At 40.7% G+C, this 16,394-nt stretch overlaps 3 protein-coding genes across 4 annotated transcripts; 1 reads left to right on the top strand and 2 right to left on the bottom strand.

Annotated features, from left to right (window-relative positions):
* Window positions 1-285: 285 nt before the first annotated feature.
* si:dkey-19b23.7 lies at window positions 286-4,593 on the bottom strand. 2 transcript variants are annotated; one of them, XM_042401530.1, is made up of 8 exons: window positions 4,368-4,593; window positions 3,974-4,045; window positions 3,790-3,861; window positions 3,384-3,583; window positions 2,400-2,463; window positions 2,090-2,255; window positions 1,691-1,844; window positions 286-1,333 (listed from the first exon to the last, which is right to left on the bottom strand). In XM_042401530.1, the coding sequence occupies exons 1-8, from the start codon at window positions 4,380-4,382 to the stop codon at window positions 1,156-1,158; spliced, it is 921 nt and encodes a 306-aa protein (XP_042257464.1). In that variant the 5' UTR covers window positions 4,383-4,593; the 3' UTR covers window positions 286-1,155. The 2 variants fall into 2 exon arrangements, with proteins under 2 accessions (XP_042257464.1, XP_042257465.1); XM_042401531.1 differs by having other exon boundaries at window positions 1,647-1,844; window positions 4,368-4,590.
* Window positions 4,594-5,467: 874 nt separating this feature from the next.
* man2b2 (mannosidase, alpha, class 2B, member 2) lies at window positions 5,468-13,317 on the bottom strand. Its single transcript, XM_042401513.1, has 19 exons — window positions 12,967-13,317; window positions 12,033-12,179; window positions 11,106-11,211; window positions 10,843-11,015; window positions 10,566-10,681; window positions 10,224-10,401; window positions 9,474-9,672; window positions 9,200-9,390; window positions 8,899-9,070; window positions 8,604-8,740; window positions 8,119-8,396; window positions 7,782-7,973; window positions 7,440-7,683; window positions 7,232-7,342; window positions 6,957-7,149; window positions 6,419-6,565; window positions 6,180-6,292; window positions 5,939-6,056; window positions 5,468-5,773 (listed from the first exon to the last, which is right to left on the bottom strand). The coding sequence occupies exons 1-19, from the start codon at window positions 13,099-13,101 to the stop codon at window positions 5,667-5,669; spliced, it is 3,057 nt and encodes a 1,018-aa protein (XP_042257447.1). The 5' UTR covers window positions 13,102-13,317; the 3' UTR covers window positions 5,468-5,666.
* A 107-nt stretch (window positions 13,318-13,424) lies between these two features.
* On the top strand, window positions 13,425-15,443 carry smim20 (small integral membrane protein 20). Its single transcript, XM_042401514.1, has 3 exons — window positions 13,425-13,623; window positions 14,469-14,525; window positions 14,911-15,443. The coding sequence occupies exons 1-3, from the start codon at window positions 13,515-13,517 to the stop codon at window positions 14,952-14,954; spliced, it is 210 nt and encodes a 69-aa protein (XP_042257448.1). The 5' UTR covers window positions 13,425-13,514; the 3' UTR covers window positions 14,955-15,443.
* The last annotated feature ends 951 nt before the right edge of the window (window positions 15,444-16,394 follow it).

Genomic DNA, 16,394 nt, shown 5'->3' with positions numbered 1-16,394 from the left:
TAGATGCTACAATGTGCTTTTAACTCTGAGCCCTCGACTTATTCACATTACCAAAGCCATAAAAGGTTCCCTAACTGCTTAAGTCCGTTTTTAAAGTGACGGTTACAAGGCATTGATATGTGCAGTATTGCATAAGTTGCTCTGATTCATGTCTTAAGGTTTACAAATGTTACACAGAGATGTGAGAATTAGCAGTGCACCCCTGAGGCTACCATCCATTTTTCATTTTTGTGTTTCCGGACCAAAACTAAGCTAGAGATGTTGCCTTTTTTTTTTTTTTTTTTAAATCAGGAATGGTGCCTGTGTTTTTGACTGATGTGCCACTAGGTTTTTCTCAGTTAATTTTGAAAGTTTTGTACTCGTGATGTATCTCTCCAATTACAAACGGCACAGCCCCGATCTCAGAAAAGGGGCTCAAGTGCCTGCTTTAAGATTTATTTTATCAATGTACTGTTTTTATGTCAGTATGTACATATTTAATTAATATGTATTTTATGAAATATTAAAACTTTTTTATACTGCATTTTCTGTTTGTTTTTTCAAGTGTCCTCTACATGTTGTTCTCATACCGCTGTAACGTTCAACAAGACAAATATTTAAGCTTTTAACTTCTGCAGCTTTGACCCTGACGGTGAATGAGATGCATGATAAACGAGCCTGTTTCCAGGATTGAACACTCGAGTTTTAAAAATGTTATATTTGGCCCGAGAAAAACAGAATTCCTGTGTGGGAGAGGGAGAGAGTGGGATTGAAGGGTTCGGGGTGGCAGGGCAAGACATTCAGAGAGGTCCTGGGATTTTTAATCTCAGTCATGTGACTGATTTCCCAGGGTCTGATACATGGGAATACCTTCCCAACTGTAGTAAAGATGCAGCTACAGCTACATTTGGATACTGCTGCAATAGGTTTGTGCACTGTGTGTGTGTAGCGTGAGTGGTGTCACAAGAGCTCCATTCAGACATTTTGTTTGTACGTGTTACATAAACACATATGATAAGTCAGATTTTGCACGCAGGTATACTCATTCAATCTCTTTGCAACGTGTGATTTTTACAAAACCAGGAAATGTACCACAACACAAAAAAATCTGTTAAACAAAACAGAGTTCTGATGAGTTTATACATATCTGAACCTATTTTCTGTCTCTTTTTTTTTCTACAATACATCCATAAAAATGCACCATGAAGATAACAGAAGGATATTTATGGTCACTCCTCTCCGGAAGAGTCCTGCTGCTTGGGACTGTTGAGCAACCCGGAGCTCTCTCTGTGCCGTTGTAACTCCAGCAGGGAGTGAACGTGGAGACGCCTCAGAGGCTTCACCTCTTCTACCACTGAAAGGAGAAAAGTATCATCAAATATGTTCACTGAGGCCTGTAAACAAAGTGTAAAGTGAGGAGAAAGGCAGCAGGTCTGAACCCTTCATAATGTGGCTAAACAGCACCACCTGCTGGCCTGGATAATAATAACAGTGTATTAATATGCAGTGATAATGTAATATATACTGAACTTTAATTCACCAGAAATTATAGCATTTCAAGTAAGTGATCATCTAATTCTTCTCTCTTAGTGTCCCTGAAGCTAAAGTGAAACTGAAATGACACATCCTCTTGCTATCATGCACAATTTCCTGAGATTAAATCACACCTTTGTCATAGTGCAACTCATCCCGATTCCCGTAAACCACATACATCTCCAGGAAGTTGAGGAGAGCTCCTGTGACGAGGAAGCGGTCTGGGAGGGGAAGGCTTTTGATGTAACGCATGTCCAGGGCAAAGGGGTTAGAGGGAGAGGGGACGGTACACAGACACACCAGCTCACTGACAACATCCCACACACGAATACCTGGAGGAGTGGAAAAAAAGGACAGAAAAGCTTTTTTTTTTTTATTTTTTTTTTTTAAATTCTAATCCAACAAAAAGCACATAAAGCTTTTTTCCACAAACCAAATCCACGCTAAACATTAGAAGGTTAAACTCAAGCGAGGACATCTGCATCTGATTTAGCTCATGGAAAATGGTGTAATTATTGAATCTGTGCAGTGAAACAATAACTTTCTCCTTTTTGGATTCCACACATTGTTTCCATACCTCGTGTTTGCCAGTCAGCGATGGACTTCAGTTTCATAGGCGTGTCCTTGACCATTGAATCAGTCCCTCCGATGTTGACCAGGCGCTCGTGATTGGAGCGTATCCAAGCGTGTGGACGTCCGTATTTGACATAACCAGCCACTAAAAACAGAGTGCAGTTCACCTCCTGTAGAGGGACAAAGTTGAGGCTGTGAAACTGAGTGTGCAAGTGAAACTCACAGGGGTTAGTCTGTATTAATGTGTCCTACACTTTACAAGCATCTTTCAAATATTAACTGGTTCAGAGGTTTCCCTCTTAGAAAGCACTTACAGGCACTGCTATCTCTCTTTCACTGGGAGATGCTGGAAGAAGATGCTCCTCACTGCTGGCGTCCCTGAGGGCACAGAAAGAGGTCAACCAATGTGTGTTTATGTGTCTTAAGTCTGCTGGCAAAGCAGGTTTATTTATTTTTCTTGCGCTGTATGAGCTTATTTCATGAGATTGAGATGGCCAGAGAGATCTGTCACAAGTCATTTAGAGAGTTATACATGTACATCCATACCTGGGAGCTTTTAAGTGCTTTGCTCGAGGCCTCAACAGTGATATTTGCTTTATAAGAAGAGTGCAACAGTGTGTCCCATAGAAAAAAATGTATAGAATGGATATTAAAAAACCCTTCTTCCATGTACAACACTGAGGAGGAAGTAATCAAACAATGTATAGATACTTTCGTTATCTGATATTTAGTTCATAAATCGCTTAATCTAGATTAGAAAATGAGCATTATCATTCAGTGAGAGTCAACAGTGGGAAAATAAGTTCCAGGAGCCCAAAGTGACATCTTAAAATTCACTGTTTTTTCTAATCAAATGTCTAAAATCCTGAAAAAAGCAGCAAATCTCACCTTAGAGAAGCCGTGATCAGAGAATGCTTGGCTTTTTTGCTTAATAAATGACATAAATCACGTTATTGATTAACGTTCCTCCAGTCAATTCGTTGATTTTCGACATTAGCAACATGTTTGTTCGATGCGGAACCATTCTGCTCGTCCTGCAAGCCCCTGCACCTTCTGACGAGACCATAAATGTCCACTACAGCTTTGTCTAGGCTACATAATTATCAAAGTATCATTATAGCTGCCTCTTCATCATTTTTATTGTACTGAAACAAGCATCATCATCATCATCTGTATCAATGACGAACATATTTCTGTACTGTTTTGTTTTGTGCGCACCGACGGATGATACTTCCTAAATCTGTTTCCCAATTTTCACAACATCAGACACACAAACACACCAAAGTAGCATTAATCACCTGGCGGTTTGTGGCTGCGTCTTGGTGTGTGTGTGCGGCTGAGAGGTTCGCGGGCCCGGAGGTTCCCCAGGCAGGGGAGAGCTGCTCCGGCTGGCCAGACTGGGGGAGCTGCTGCTGGGGGAGACATCACTGCTGTTACAGCTGCTGGTGGAGGAGTAGGAGGAGGCTCTGGACACCACGAAGCCCGGAGAGCGCCAACCCTAGTAGTAGTAGTAATGATGATGATATGATGAGAAATGCAAGACGACAGGGACCGAACTACATTCAGTTTATCCCATATTGTCATTTTGTGCACCATCGTAGTCCAAAAATATGAAAAATTACAGCATTTACTCAATTTATTTTCTTTTTTTCAAGGTGTACAAGCTGTGTGTTTATTGAGATGAGTGCATTTGAGTCTTCTCACCAGATCCTCATTAACCACTGTCAGCAGCAACTCCTCTTTCCCTCTGAGCCAAGGCTGGAAGTACTTAAAACCCTGTCAGAGGAGGAAGAAAAAAAAGAGTGTTTGCAAGAGTTTGTTTTAACCATGAGTAACTGTGTGTTTAATCTCTTCTGCAAATGCATTCAGTGTGTTTATCTTTTCGAACCTGTAACGATCCAAGTAAAGCCAGGTCACTCAGAAAGTGCTGCAGTTTCCTCCTCTGCTCCCTCTCTCTCTTCTGTTCACACACATAAACACAGAGAGGAAATATAGAGGAAACATATCAGCAAAGGCCTGACCTAAAAGTCCTCCAGCACCTTAGGGAGCCCTGTAGGTGATGCAAACCATCAGCCCCCCTCCCAGTCTAGTATCCTAGCAACGCGTATAACGCCTCCTCACAGCATCCAGCATTTCTATGGACAATAAAACCGTCATGCATAGCTTTGCTAAATAGGAGACACTGACATTAAACACCATTCTGACTCGCTTCAAATATGATTAGTCGGTTGCAATGTTCATTCAAAATCCTGCAGCTGATGAAAGAAAGAAACAGGACTCACACTGACACTGCTCATCTTGGAAAATTGCAGACAACGTCCTCTATTTCCAATTCGGTCATGGCGTAATATGCTACTGAAGGCCAACACTAACACGTCATAACATGCATTTTAATACTATTTCCTTTCTGGTTAGCTGCCACAGCGATACACAGACCACCAAAGGTTTTTTGTTCTCTTCGGGTGTTTCCTTTTGGAGACTCACTGCTGCTTTGGTAATAATGGGTGTATGAAGCCCCTAGCGGCCATACTAGCAGATTACCTCTGAAAACTGTCATCTGTCATATGTTTTTACACTTATGTGGCAATGCAGCACCGACAACAACAACAAAAAGCCATGAAGATGTTATGTGCTGGATGGCTAAAAGCTTTCTGAACAGGATTCCTCATATTTAGCCCCAGAGATTGTATTTAAAGGATTAGTTCAACATTTTTGGGCTTTTTTTTTTTTGCCTTATATCTGTCAGTTAGGTGCCAGGCCAGGAGATGATGATGATGATAAGGGTTAGTTTAGCATAAAGACAAGCATATGTGTTGATGACACGCTAGAGCCTACCTTGTCAAGTTTCATAATTTGTCATTACATTCAGATTTGTGAGCTTTAGAGCTGCTATAGATGCATTTTTTTATCATTTGGACAAAGCCAGGCTGCCAGTTTTAATGCTCGTAGCAAGAGAGCAAATAAATATATTTCCCAAAATATCAAACTATTTTTTTAAAGCACATACACATGTAAGAAACAGGCATCATTTTTTACTTGCTGTAAAATTTGCCAAGCTGTAGACTATAACAGGAACTCTCTGAAGCGATTTTATTTCTACTTGTCTTAATTATTGTAACTTTCTTTTGTTGGTGGCAGTCAGGCAGCTGCGTTTTGCCTGCAGCAACTTTAAAAATGCATCAAGGATGACCACATACATCTCCCCCAATACCAGAAGTTTTCACTGGCTACGAGTGAAACACAAGCGTGAAACATTTGAGCACTTTTCACTGGAATGAACAGATGTTCGGTTTTCTCGCCCATAATCCCCCAATATCAGACACGCTTTACTGTGATGTTTGTTAGCCAGTGAGAGTGCGGACACAGACATTTGAACAAAACATGACAAAAATAATAATCACTTTATTCAGTGAGTGGGAACGTTCACACTTAATCAACACATCAGTGCTTCAAAAAAAAATCAACAGTGTGCAAAATGAGCATTAATTAACAGTATAACAAAAGAAACAGTATTTTAAAAGCATATTTGTTGTAAAGTCTAAAGACGGGTTATCTTCACAGAAGACAAAAGACAGTTCAACCTAATAAAGGTTGTTGGAGCTGAAGTGAAGGAAGAAGGTCCTGATCTCTTTGGGTGAGATGGTCACAGTGAAAGCTTCGTCTCCACACGTCCAACAGCTTCTGCTCTCTGAGAAGAAAGCACAAAAAAATACTATATGTAAAGGGATGAGATCATTTCAGCTAATGTACATATCAGTGCGAGTCTATTCTAAGACCTTTTTCAAACAATAGAAGTAGAAGTAGAAGATAAATCAAGTATTCTCTGTTCTCCTGTTTACCACCGTTGTCTCACTTTGTTCAAAGTTATCTGCAGTCTTCCACTTCCACCTCTGCAGACTGCCGATATCCCAGGTTCCTGTGAGAGAACGCTCCTCCATCACTCTCACTTCCCCTATGCCCCGCAGAACATCCTGTGCACACAGGAAATGACAATCGAAAGAGAAAAAGGTCATGTAAACTCTATTTTAAAATGATGAGAATCCAAGAGTTTCCTCTGTGACACTAATATGAAGAAATTAAGTTGTTTTTTTCACCTTCAAGTTTATGGTGACTGGCTTTGAAAGCTCGGGGTCTTCTCCCTCCTCGAAGAGATGCATGATTCTCAACAGGACCCGATCGTAGTCCGGCTCCGAGTGTAAATCCTTACCTACAGTAGATGTATGTCATGCAAAAAATACATTACACAGCTGACAAACAAAAAGTCTATGAGCTTCCTGATGGTTCCTTCTGGGAACAATCAGCAAGAACCTTAAAATGTGAAGGGACAGCTGACCTGAGTGTATGTGGCTGAGGTGAACATCGTGATTAGAGCTGTAGTTCCATCCAGAGATACTGAGGCTGAGCAGGTGGAGGTTGGGCGGCAGCACCACTGAACGTATAGGAGAACTTTCTCTAGGCTCCTTCTCCAGCCAGGGCTTCTCTATGTGTACAGGAGATTGGGAAGTTGGGTCAACTAACACAACTGAGGCAGTCAAAATGCAGCATGAGTGCTAAAAAAACAGCTATTTGTTGCAGTTTAAGAGAGAGTAAAAGGGGCCTGTACATAACTGAGATGACTGTGGTTCATGACCTTGTCTCGGCCAGCAATCACCCAGCTGAGGAGTCTTTAACAAGTCTCTAAATCTCTACAAGTTCCAGAAAAGTTCCAGAAAGTTGGATGGATTACATTATTCAGGTGTAGCCTTTCCATTCAGAACAACTGCTGTGACAGTTTTCATCTTAATGCAAATGCTGGTTCAGAAAATATATAACTGTTAAAAAAAAAAAAAAATCAGTTTTTGATGTCATGCAGCCTTATAATAAGCACTCACGAGGTTGGTCGATGGGCATGACGACAGGTCTGTGCTGCAGCTCTATCGCCTCCCTCTGATAAAGCTTGGAGGTGGCACTTTTAGAGCCCAGCATCATCCACAGGGTGGGCTGCACGACCGAGCTGTCGTTGAGGGTCAGGTTGTAGCCGAGGTTCCAGGGTAAGTTGTTCCAAAGACGTCGATGGAGCATGACCTGGGACAAACACGCAGAATGTATTTCAGCACTAACTGAAGCAGGGGGGTGTATTTGTTCTCCACAGCTTTTTTTTCTTTACCTCTAGTTGTCCGCTGGCTTGGCTGGACACACCGTGGGCTCTGTCGCTGACAAGCACCAGTCTGCTGAGCTCATCCTCTATGTATGCGGCGCGAACCATGGGGAAGTAGTTCTGCAAAGTGAATAGCATATCATATCACCTGGGCTACTTATTTGGAAAATTCCCTTGCAGTCCAAAGCCAAAGAGTCCAGTTTATCCTGAGCCTTACTTTTGCTAAAGTGTTGTTGGTGAACTTCTTGTATGGCCGCTTCATCATCTGATATCCATTGTCGTCTGTGTACAGGGTCCTGTTGTTCTTCACAGAGGAGCTGGTCCTGAGGACGACCTCTGTGTTGATGTGGAGGGGGCCCAGTGCGTAGGTCTGCTCCAGCCTATGACACTGCACTTTGCTCCCAAGGCATTCTGGGACACGGGTGGTGATAGAGAAGGCGTAGTCCTTATCGCCTTCCTCTCTAAAAGACAGACGGGAAGTGTGATGAGGTGAGCGGCAAAAATACCAATAAAACCTGAATGGATCCAAAAGTACAACATTTAGGTTACTTTTACCCACCTGTAGAAGTATTGTCTGATCTCAGTTACTATCTTCCCAGGGATGATCTCCATCTTCACAGCCTTGTAGGCCCGAACTGCTGAACCATTGGCGCTGAAGATGTAGTTATCAGATATAGGCCCTGCTTTTACATCTCCATTTGCGTGATACTCCCAGAAATCCTGCGTCATCCTTACTGTCCTTTTCTCTTGTCTACAAAGGATGTCAGAGAGGTCAAAGGTTTACATGAGCACAAGAGAAGATCATCAAACCGGGATTGTAGGTACGACTGGTAGATGCAACTAGTAAGTAAAAGCATCAGAATGTAACATAAGCTGTAGTAGACTTAAAATCTTACAGATAAGTGATGCTGTGCAGCAGATTTGTATCCTGGTCAAACATGAGCTTGTAACATTCATTCAGAACTGGCAGAAGCCTCCTCCCTGTTTTTGTCCAGTCCTGGATGCTGCGTCTCTCAAACACAACCCCTTTGGCTTTATAAGTCCGGCCACATTTGGACCTCCCATTGCACTGTTTCTCGGAAAACTTAATCAGGTATTTCCTATGCTGAAGACCTCCCACGTTCACCATAATGAAAAGGTCGTAGGTCACATTGGATAACGCTGACCTCTGGATCTGTATCAGACAGAGGAAGATATTGTTACAGTATATATTATATCAATTTTCTGCTTCTGACTTCTTGTCACTAAAGAACAGATATAAATGTTTGCATTTTGCTTAATTCTCTGTAATTTCTTAATGACGAATAGCACATAATGATGCTGTAAGAATTTGATATTTCAAACATTTTTGCAGTCAAAATGAACAAAATTAACACACTACCTGTGCGAGTACAGGCTGTCCGTCATCATCAAAGACGGCTGCGACGGGGAACGCTACAGTGGTGTTGATGATAGTGGTGATGTTCCATGCTAACGGGTTGTAAACGATGACGTGTTGCTCCAAAGCCTGATGACCACCTGGCGTGAAAAGATTAATGACCAATTTATTTAAAAAGCAACTTCAAAGTCCTTTTTGACCACTCTTGATGCTAGTGCTTAGCTAAAAAACAATAATAAGTCTTCAAAATCTGCCTACTAACAGTCTACTAACTGCCTACAGTCTTCTTGCAAAACACCTTTTCTGTGGTAGCGGCTGCCGATGATGCTGGGTATGTCAAGGTTGTGGGGCAGCAGAAAGAGTGCAGCCAGAAGCTCCTCCACCCCCATCATGGCCTGTGTGAGATGCTGCAGGTACATGTCCGCCACCTTGGGAGACTCAGTGCCAGTGATGCCATCATGGTGCTGGACCTAAAAAAAAACACAAACATCTTCTCATCTTTAATCATACATTTCAAATTTTACCATGAACAATATGTCATTTACTATATTTCAAGACACCCCTTTCTGATAAAGGAGTCAAATATCTTGACACATTACCTCAGAGACGGCCCAGCGCAGAGCTCTCAGTTTGTCCAGGGCCCAGTCTTTAGCTACAGGTCCATCAGGGAAGCTGATCCGGTACCGTGTGAAAAGAGCCTCCGCTGCATGTAGCTGGGAACTGGCTCGTCGTGCCACCCCTTTCAGGACGTTTCTGGAGGCGTAAAACCCTGTCCATGCCTGGTAGGGTTCTGGGAGATAAAACATGTTAGCCATAGTAGATGAAAGGGACACGAATATCAGTGTGAGTGTGAAGTAAACTCAGGTTTCTCACCAGTGGAATAAGGTAGAAAATCTTCACTCTCGCGGACCTCCCAGACAAGATTTGATTGGTAGATGGCTTGGAAGTATTCACTAAGAGTGGCATACTGGACTGTCACCCCAAACTCTTTGCTGTTCTGGTTGATGTACTTGATTAAAGGGTCCATGTTGTTGAACTGCACTGATGAGTTGTAGAACTGTTTGTCACAACCCTGATAAACAAGGACCACATTTACTTAAAAGAACATTTCTGAATAATTGTACTTTATGTAAACATGTGCCCCTTGGAAATCAAATTTTACACGTTACCTCCCACATTTTTCTTAACTTCTCATTTCAAAATTAACCTTTGCTCCATGTAAAACACATCAAACAAGAGCTGCAACAATTAGTCAATCAACAGAAAATGACTATTTTGATAAAAGATTACTCGTTTAGGTCATTTTTTTAAATAAAATGCCAAATACTGGATGGTTTCTGGTTCTCAAATTTGAAATTTTGCTTTTTTCCTCGTCTTAAAATGTCCAAAATGTTACATTCATTGGCGTCACCTTGAGCTCTAGGAAATTGTGATGGACATGTTTCAGTTTTATCATGTTTTACAGACCAAAACAATTAATCGTTTAATCTAAAAAAAAAATGTCGGAAGGTTAATATATAATGAAAATAATCGTTTTTTGCAGCTCTACATCTCACAAGGACACAGCAAAAAAAAAACTCCATTGACATTGAATAAAAGGATCACTTTTTTGTATTTGCTTACCCATGGCCAGAGCACATGATTCGTCCTAAACCATGCAGCCCTCTGCTTGATGTTCTCCACCATGGTCTTGGCGTAGGCGTGTACTGTCTCCTTTGTGACGGGCAGGCTCATGTTGGGGTAGACTCCATCTTTAGGGGGGTCAGGGAACAAGGCAACTCCATTCCAATAGAAACCAGAGCTGAGAAGTAAGAATATATTTCCTTTTAATGAAAAATCTGCCATTTGTCTATTTAATAATACCAATTTAATAAATATGGATATAGAATTTTTTGCACAATAATAGGTCAAGAAGGCACTAGTCATTTACAGTGGAATTCAATTCTACCCATGGCTGCATACTACCTGTTGGAGAATGGCAGGTAAGATGGGGTGCAATAGCTAAACTGGTCCATGGTGTGAGTGAAGATCTGCTGCTGCCCCTTCAGAGAGGGAGAACCTCTCCACACAAATTGTAGTTTCTGTTCCAAAAAATGAATACACATACATGTGGTGGCAATTCACAACCATATCAAAGTTTTGATATATAGATTACATGAAAATTCCAACTGTTTTCTGATCAAGCTCTATTAAATCGGCTCCAAAAGTAACCTAATATTTGGAATGAGGCATCACATTATACCTTCTGTTTCTGCATGTTGTCCTTGAGGTCGTAGTCAATGCGGGAGATGAGGTGAGCATTGAACCCCGCCAAAGCAAAGAGGACCGGCGTGGTGGCCGAGGCTCCAAATGGATCCACGTGCCACGAGAACTGAGGACGCACCCCGAACGTCTCATAGAGGAAACCGTGGCCCTCTGGAACAACAGGGAGGCTGTTTTACTTTACATAACTCATCACTAAGATTGAGGATTAAAAAAGAGGGCAGGAAATGTGCACAGCGCTACCTGTCATTTGCAATATCTCATCATCTAGATCAGTCACAGCCTCATCGTGCATTACTTGGCCCCCGATGATGAACTCAAGTCGACCCTCTTTCACAAGCTGCCGTACCTAGAAGGCAACCAAGCAATAACATGTTCAATATTTACTATGCATGTAAAGAGGTACTACTCAGCCTCTAAAAACAGATATAGTGTTAGGGCTGCAACTAACAATTATTTTCATTATCAATTAATCTGTTGATTATTTTCCCAGTTAATCAATTAGTTGTTTGGTCCATAAAATGTTGATCACTGTTTGCCAAAGCCCAAGGAGATGTCCTCAAATGTCTTCTTTTTTCCGACCAACACTCCAAAACTCATAGATATTCAATTTACTATGATGTAAGACAAGAGAAAGCAGCAAATTCTCAAATTTGACAGTCTACAACTAAAAGATATTCAGTTTACTGTCATAGAAGACTAAAAAAAAACAGAAAATATTCACATTTGAGAAGCTGGAACCAGAAAATTTGGACATTTTTTCTTTAAGAAATGACTCAAAACGATTAATTGATTATCGAAAGTGTTGCTGATTAAGTTAATAGCTGTCAACTAATTGACTACTTGAATAATTGTTGCAGCTCTATATAATGTCTTATGAGGCTCTAAAGGAGCTTTATAAAGTCTGACAGAACTATGATGTTATCATCAGGGTTATCTTGGGCTTTAATATTCATTCATTCACTCATTTGAATTTTTGGATTTGAAAGACACATTTACATTTACCAGGCAGAGAAGATCTAATGAAGGATATCGATGTGCATAATGTTAAAGGTAGCATTCTGCATTTTTGGAGCTTCAATCAGGATATTCCAGCTTGAAGTTAATTTATTGGCACTGCTTTGCAGTATTCATGTCAGTACAGAGTTCAGACCCATCACATGTCCTTACTTGTCTCTTATGGGAGTCTGAGGCCACAGTATCCCACCACAGTCGGAAGAACTCCTGCTCCACAGCAATGAACCTGCGGTCTTTAGCCTTTGACAGCTCCTCAGTCACACTGGTGTACACATTGGCTGCATAGGCGTGCATACTCTCCTGTGGAAGATACACACTCATATTCAGATTTATAATGAAAAATACTTATTTACAATATACAAATATATATTTATCCACATTATACGAGTAACAGTCCCTTGGTAAAAGGAAACTGTTAAACTATGAGCTATACGCTACATACTTGTCAGGTTTAAAGGATGGGTTCACGGTTTCTCAAGTCTATTTTAAAACACCAGTCAGGTGTCAAAATGAACATTGAAACATGTTTTTTCTTGCCATAATCATTCCTCCTGTTCATACTGGCCATTAGAAATTAGAAGATCCCTTCATAATGCACTGACAATATAAGTGATGGGGGCCAAAATCAACAGTCCTTCTTCTGTGCAAAACGATTTAAAAGTTTATCTCAAGTTAATATGAAGTTTTAAATGAGTCAAATCAAGTAGATATCATCCAACGTAACAGTCTTTTTAGTGCCAAAGTTCCTCTTTTTGTCACTATACTTCCACCTGCAGCTCAACAGGGAAACACTGTCCGAAGAAACACGAAGGGAATTTGATGCTAAAAAGACTGTAAATATCCACTTGACAGGACTAACTCAGACTGCTGAAGCCTCATATCAGCTTCAGATAAACTGGATTTTGGCCCCCATTACCTACATTGAAAGCACATTTGAAGAGGATCTTTTAACAGCCAGTATGAACAGGAGGAATTATTACAATGAGGTAAACCTCTTTCACTGTTCATATTTTAAGGCACACTTGAAAAATTGTGAACCTATCCTTTAACACCTTAATTACAAAAAAACCTGGTCACAGAAACCCACCTGAATAGTGTACACCCAGCCAACATCCATGTGACTGTGAGGAATTACAAATGTCTGAATTGGCTCGTTTTCTTCTGTCACTCCATACGAGTAAAAGTAACAAAGAAAATGCACTATAACGGCTAAAAACCTCATTTTTTATCCTATAAGAGAGGATAAAGTCGCCAAACAGCACACAGACTTCCTTATTATTGTTGTGCTGCAGCATGTGACTCTTAAGAAACTCTCGCGAGATTTGTACGTGTTGTTCCTTCGTTGTGCGCGTTGTCTGTCATTGTAATTGTTTGTCAATAGTTATGTTTTGTGACGTGACAACGCTGTGGTTAAGGTCTAGTTAGGTTTAGGCACAAAAACACTGGGTTAAGGTTAGAGAAAGATCATGGTTTGGGTTAAAATGAGCGCTTGAAACAAATCTCGCGAGAGTTTTCACAACTCTAGGGTCACCGTCTAGACACGCGTGGTTTTGGTGACCTTTACGCCGGAAGCTATTTTTGTAAACATTGTGTGCACTTGGAGGTGAGAGTTAGTCCTCCGATGAAGCGGTAAAAATGTCAAAAAATAGGAGAATAGCGTTGGTATTTGGAGGCTTTATAACGGCTGTTGCCGCTGCGTTTTACCCGATATTCTTCTACCCTCTGACGCACAAAAATGAGTACAGTAAGTACCAGCTTTCCTGACGTTGTAGCCTCAGTTATACAATCAGGAGTTCACAGTGAAACTAAACGTAATGTCAGGAGGTATTTTGCAGCGCTAAAAGCATCTACTGTACACGTTCAATACGCAACACAAAGCCTTTGGTTAGCTAAGTGTTTTTTCTTACAGTTATAGTTAATACTTTAGCTAACGTTAGCCGTTAGCTGGTGTTATATGTCTAAAACATGTGTCTAAAACATTCATCAAAAGCTTTTCAAAACAGCTAAAAGGAAAGAAACTGCCATTCAAAGACTAAATAAACAAGTGTTGCGTGTGTTGCAAGCAAGCTTTTTAGGTTTGTTTATTTGTTTGTTTACCCTAAATGTTCCCTTTCCACTTCTTCTGAAACCATAAACATGTAGTTAAAGCAACTAAGACAAAGACAAGTGATGCCAGGAAAATTCATTTAAAGAGTTGGACTTTTACCATATGTCTTGTACAACCACTCCTCTTATTGTTCAGATGTGGAAACCTTTCCTTATTCTTGGTTAGAGTTACTGTTATAGGTACTTTAACTTAAGTAAAATTAGTATCACTATAACTTAAATAAACTCCATTACAAGTAAAAGACCTGCATTCAAAGACGTACTTTAGTAAAAGTACAAGAAATGAATGAAATGTACCTTGAACCTTTGAGTACCCCAAAATTGCACTTAAATTCTGTACTTGTGTAAACACACTTGGTTACTTTCCACCACCACAAAAAACAACAAACTGATTGTGTTACGTGAAAATCTTGCTTATGACATTGATTTTTTTGACCACAAGCATCTTCAACTGAATACACTGTATTCTTTTCTTTGTCTTAGGAGAAGTCCAAAAGACGAACCGGGCAGGAATCAACCAGGCAGATGTGCAGCCCGTGGGTAAGAGCTGACACTAGATTTGTACACGGGGCAATTTAAAATAACTTAAAATATATATTATTCTAAATTCTACAAACAAAAAACACACAAAAAACACATACACGTTACTTCTGTGAAATGTTTGTCTTGTGGCACTGGGCATTTTCTTTTTTCTTTTTTAATTACCTAAAAATATACACAAATTAATTTTAATTTAAGACACCCACTGTAATGTCCTATATGACGAGTTATACACAAACACAGTAAGTAAAGTAGACTGTTGAACGGGTCTGATGAGAACTTAGTGACCATTCTTTTATGTACAACTTAATGCTGTAATAGTAGTTTAACATTACAGTTACATACGGTACATAACTGACATGATTTCTTCTTTTTTTGGCTCAAGGTGTAAAGATATGGTCTGATCCGTTCAAGCCTGCAGACAAATGATGACCAGCTGACCCTCCACGGACTCCAGACGCTGATTGAGATTTTGAGCCTTTTTTTGATGAGTGTGTGGTGTGTGTATGAGTGAATGACTGCAAGAATGGGGTTTATTTTGCTTGTTGAGTGTTTAATCCTGTGAATAAAGTGTGAAAATCTCAGAACAAAAACAGGATTCTTAAATAATTTATTATGCACTGTGATGAGAGATAGAAAAACATGTCTGCAAAGAGTGATGGACAAGAGACAAGGGATCTATATTATTTTCTGCCCCTCTTCTTCCTTCTATATTTCCAAAAAAAAAAGTGAGATGCTTGTTCTTCTTTGTCCACAAGGTGGCACTCTATTCCTGTCTGTTGACACTAAAGGCCCTGGAGTGTGTGTAAGGTCTTGTTTGTGCATCTTGGATATTTTGGAAAAACTTTTGTATGTCCAAAAATCTTTCTCTGGTATGCAAGCTGTAGGAAATTATAATAAAATACAGTGGTTTGTTTACCCTTCCTAGTCACAATGAATCTCTTTTGACATTTTATTTTGATTTAGTTGATGCGAGAGTCTTAAAAACGGTTCAGCAGATGAGGGACAATGTCCAGTAATGTGCGGTATTATCTTCCAAAATGGAAACAGTAGAGGCCGAGTTATTCCAGGACACATCACTCTGTATTATCATTTCCCTGTCACGGACACAGGGTTTAACTGTTGAAATGGCATGTGACTCTTAGCTCTCTAGTGTTTTGCCCATAGGCTTAAAAGGACGGGGCAGAGCTCCATGGCCGTCTTGTTCAAAATCCTAGCCGATGTGATCCAGACTCCCTTTACGAGTCCATGGGTGCCGTAAAAGCAGAGAATTCCAAACTACCATTTTTTTCCCTGTACTTTTGTGGTTTCCTGACATTCACCAGCATCCCCTTTCAGAGTTTGGTCCATCAAAGTCCTTTTGGAGGAAAGATAGATTAAGAAAGAGATTAAGGAAGAACTAAAGCATGTGTTTATGGTCCTTCAGAGATGGTGCATTTTTAAAGTTGCCCTTAAATCTTTCACAGTCCTCGATGTAGCCTGTACTTTCGGACTTTTAGGACCGTTCGGGAGGCCCACTGCCAGCAAAACCGACTGCACGGGCCAGCAACGGCCACTCTCCTTCTCAACCCCCCAATCAACAAGCCCCATTGTTTATGAGAGGTTGTTATTGTTGGGCTGCATTCAGAAACAAGAGAAAACTCAAGAGCCCGGCTGTGCAGAGGCGTCCAAAGTAAAGAGAGCAAGGGGTGAGGGGGTGGTTAAGGAAAAACGAAAAGCAGAAATTCCTCTCATTCCCCGCTGGTGTTTTCCAGATTCCTCAAGCGACAGCTTCTCGGCTGTGTGAGTGAAGTAAGCGAGCAGAGGGGAAATTGAAGCGAACGGCGAGAGGAAGAGAACCACATTCTTGAGGGGACGCGTCACCTACAC

Source organism: Thunnus maccoyii, chromosome 22 (genome assembly GCF_910596095.1).
Source record: "Thunnus maccoyii chromosome 22, fThuMac1.1, whole genome shotgun sequence".
Lineage (NCBI taxonomy): Eukaryota > Metazoa > Chordata > Actinopteri > Scombriformes > Scombridae > Thunnus > Thunnus maccoyii.
This window is presented reverse-complemented; position numbering and strand designations above follow the sequence as displayed.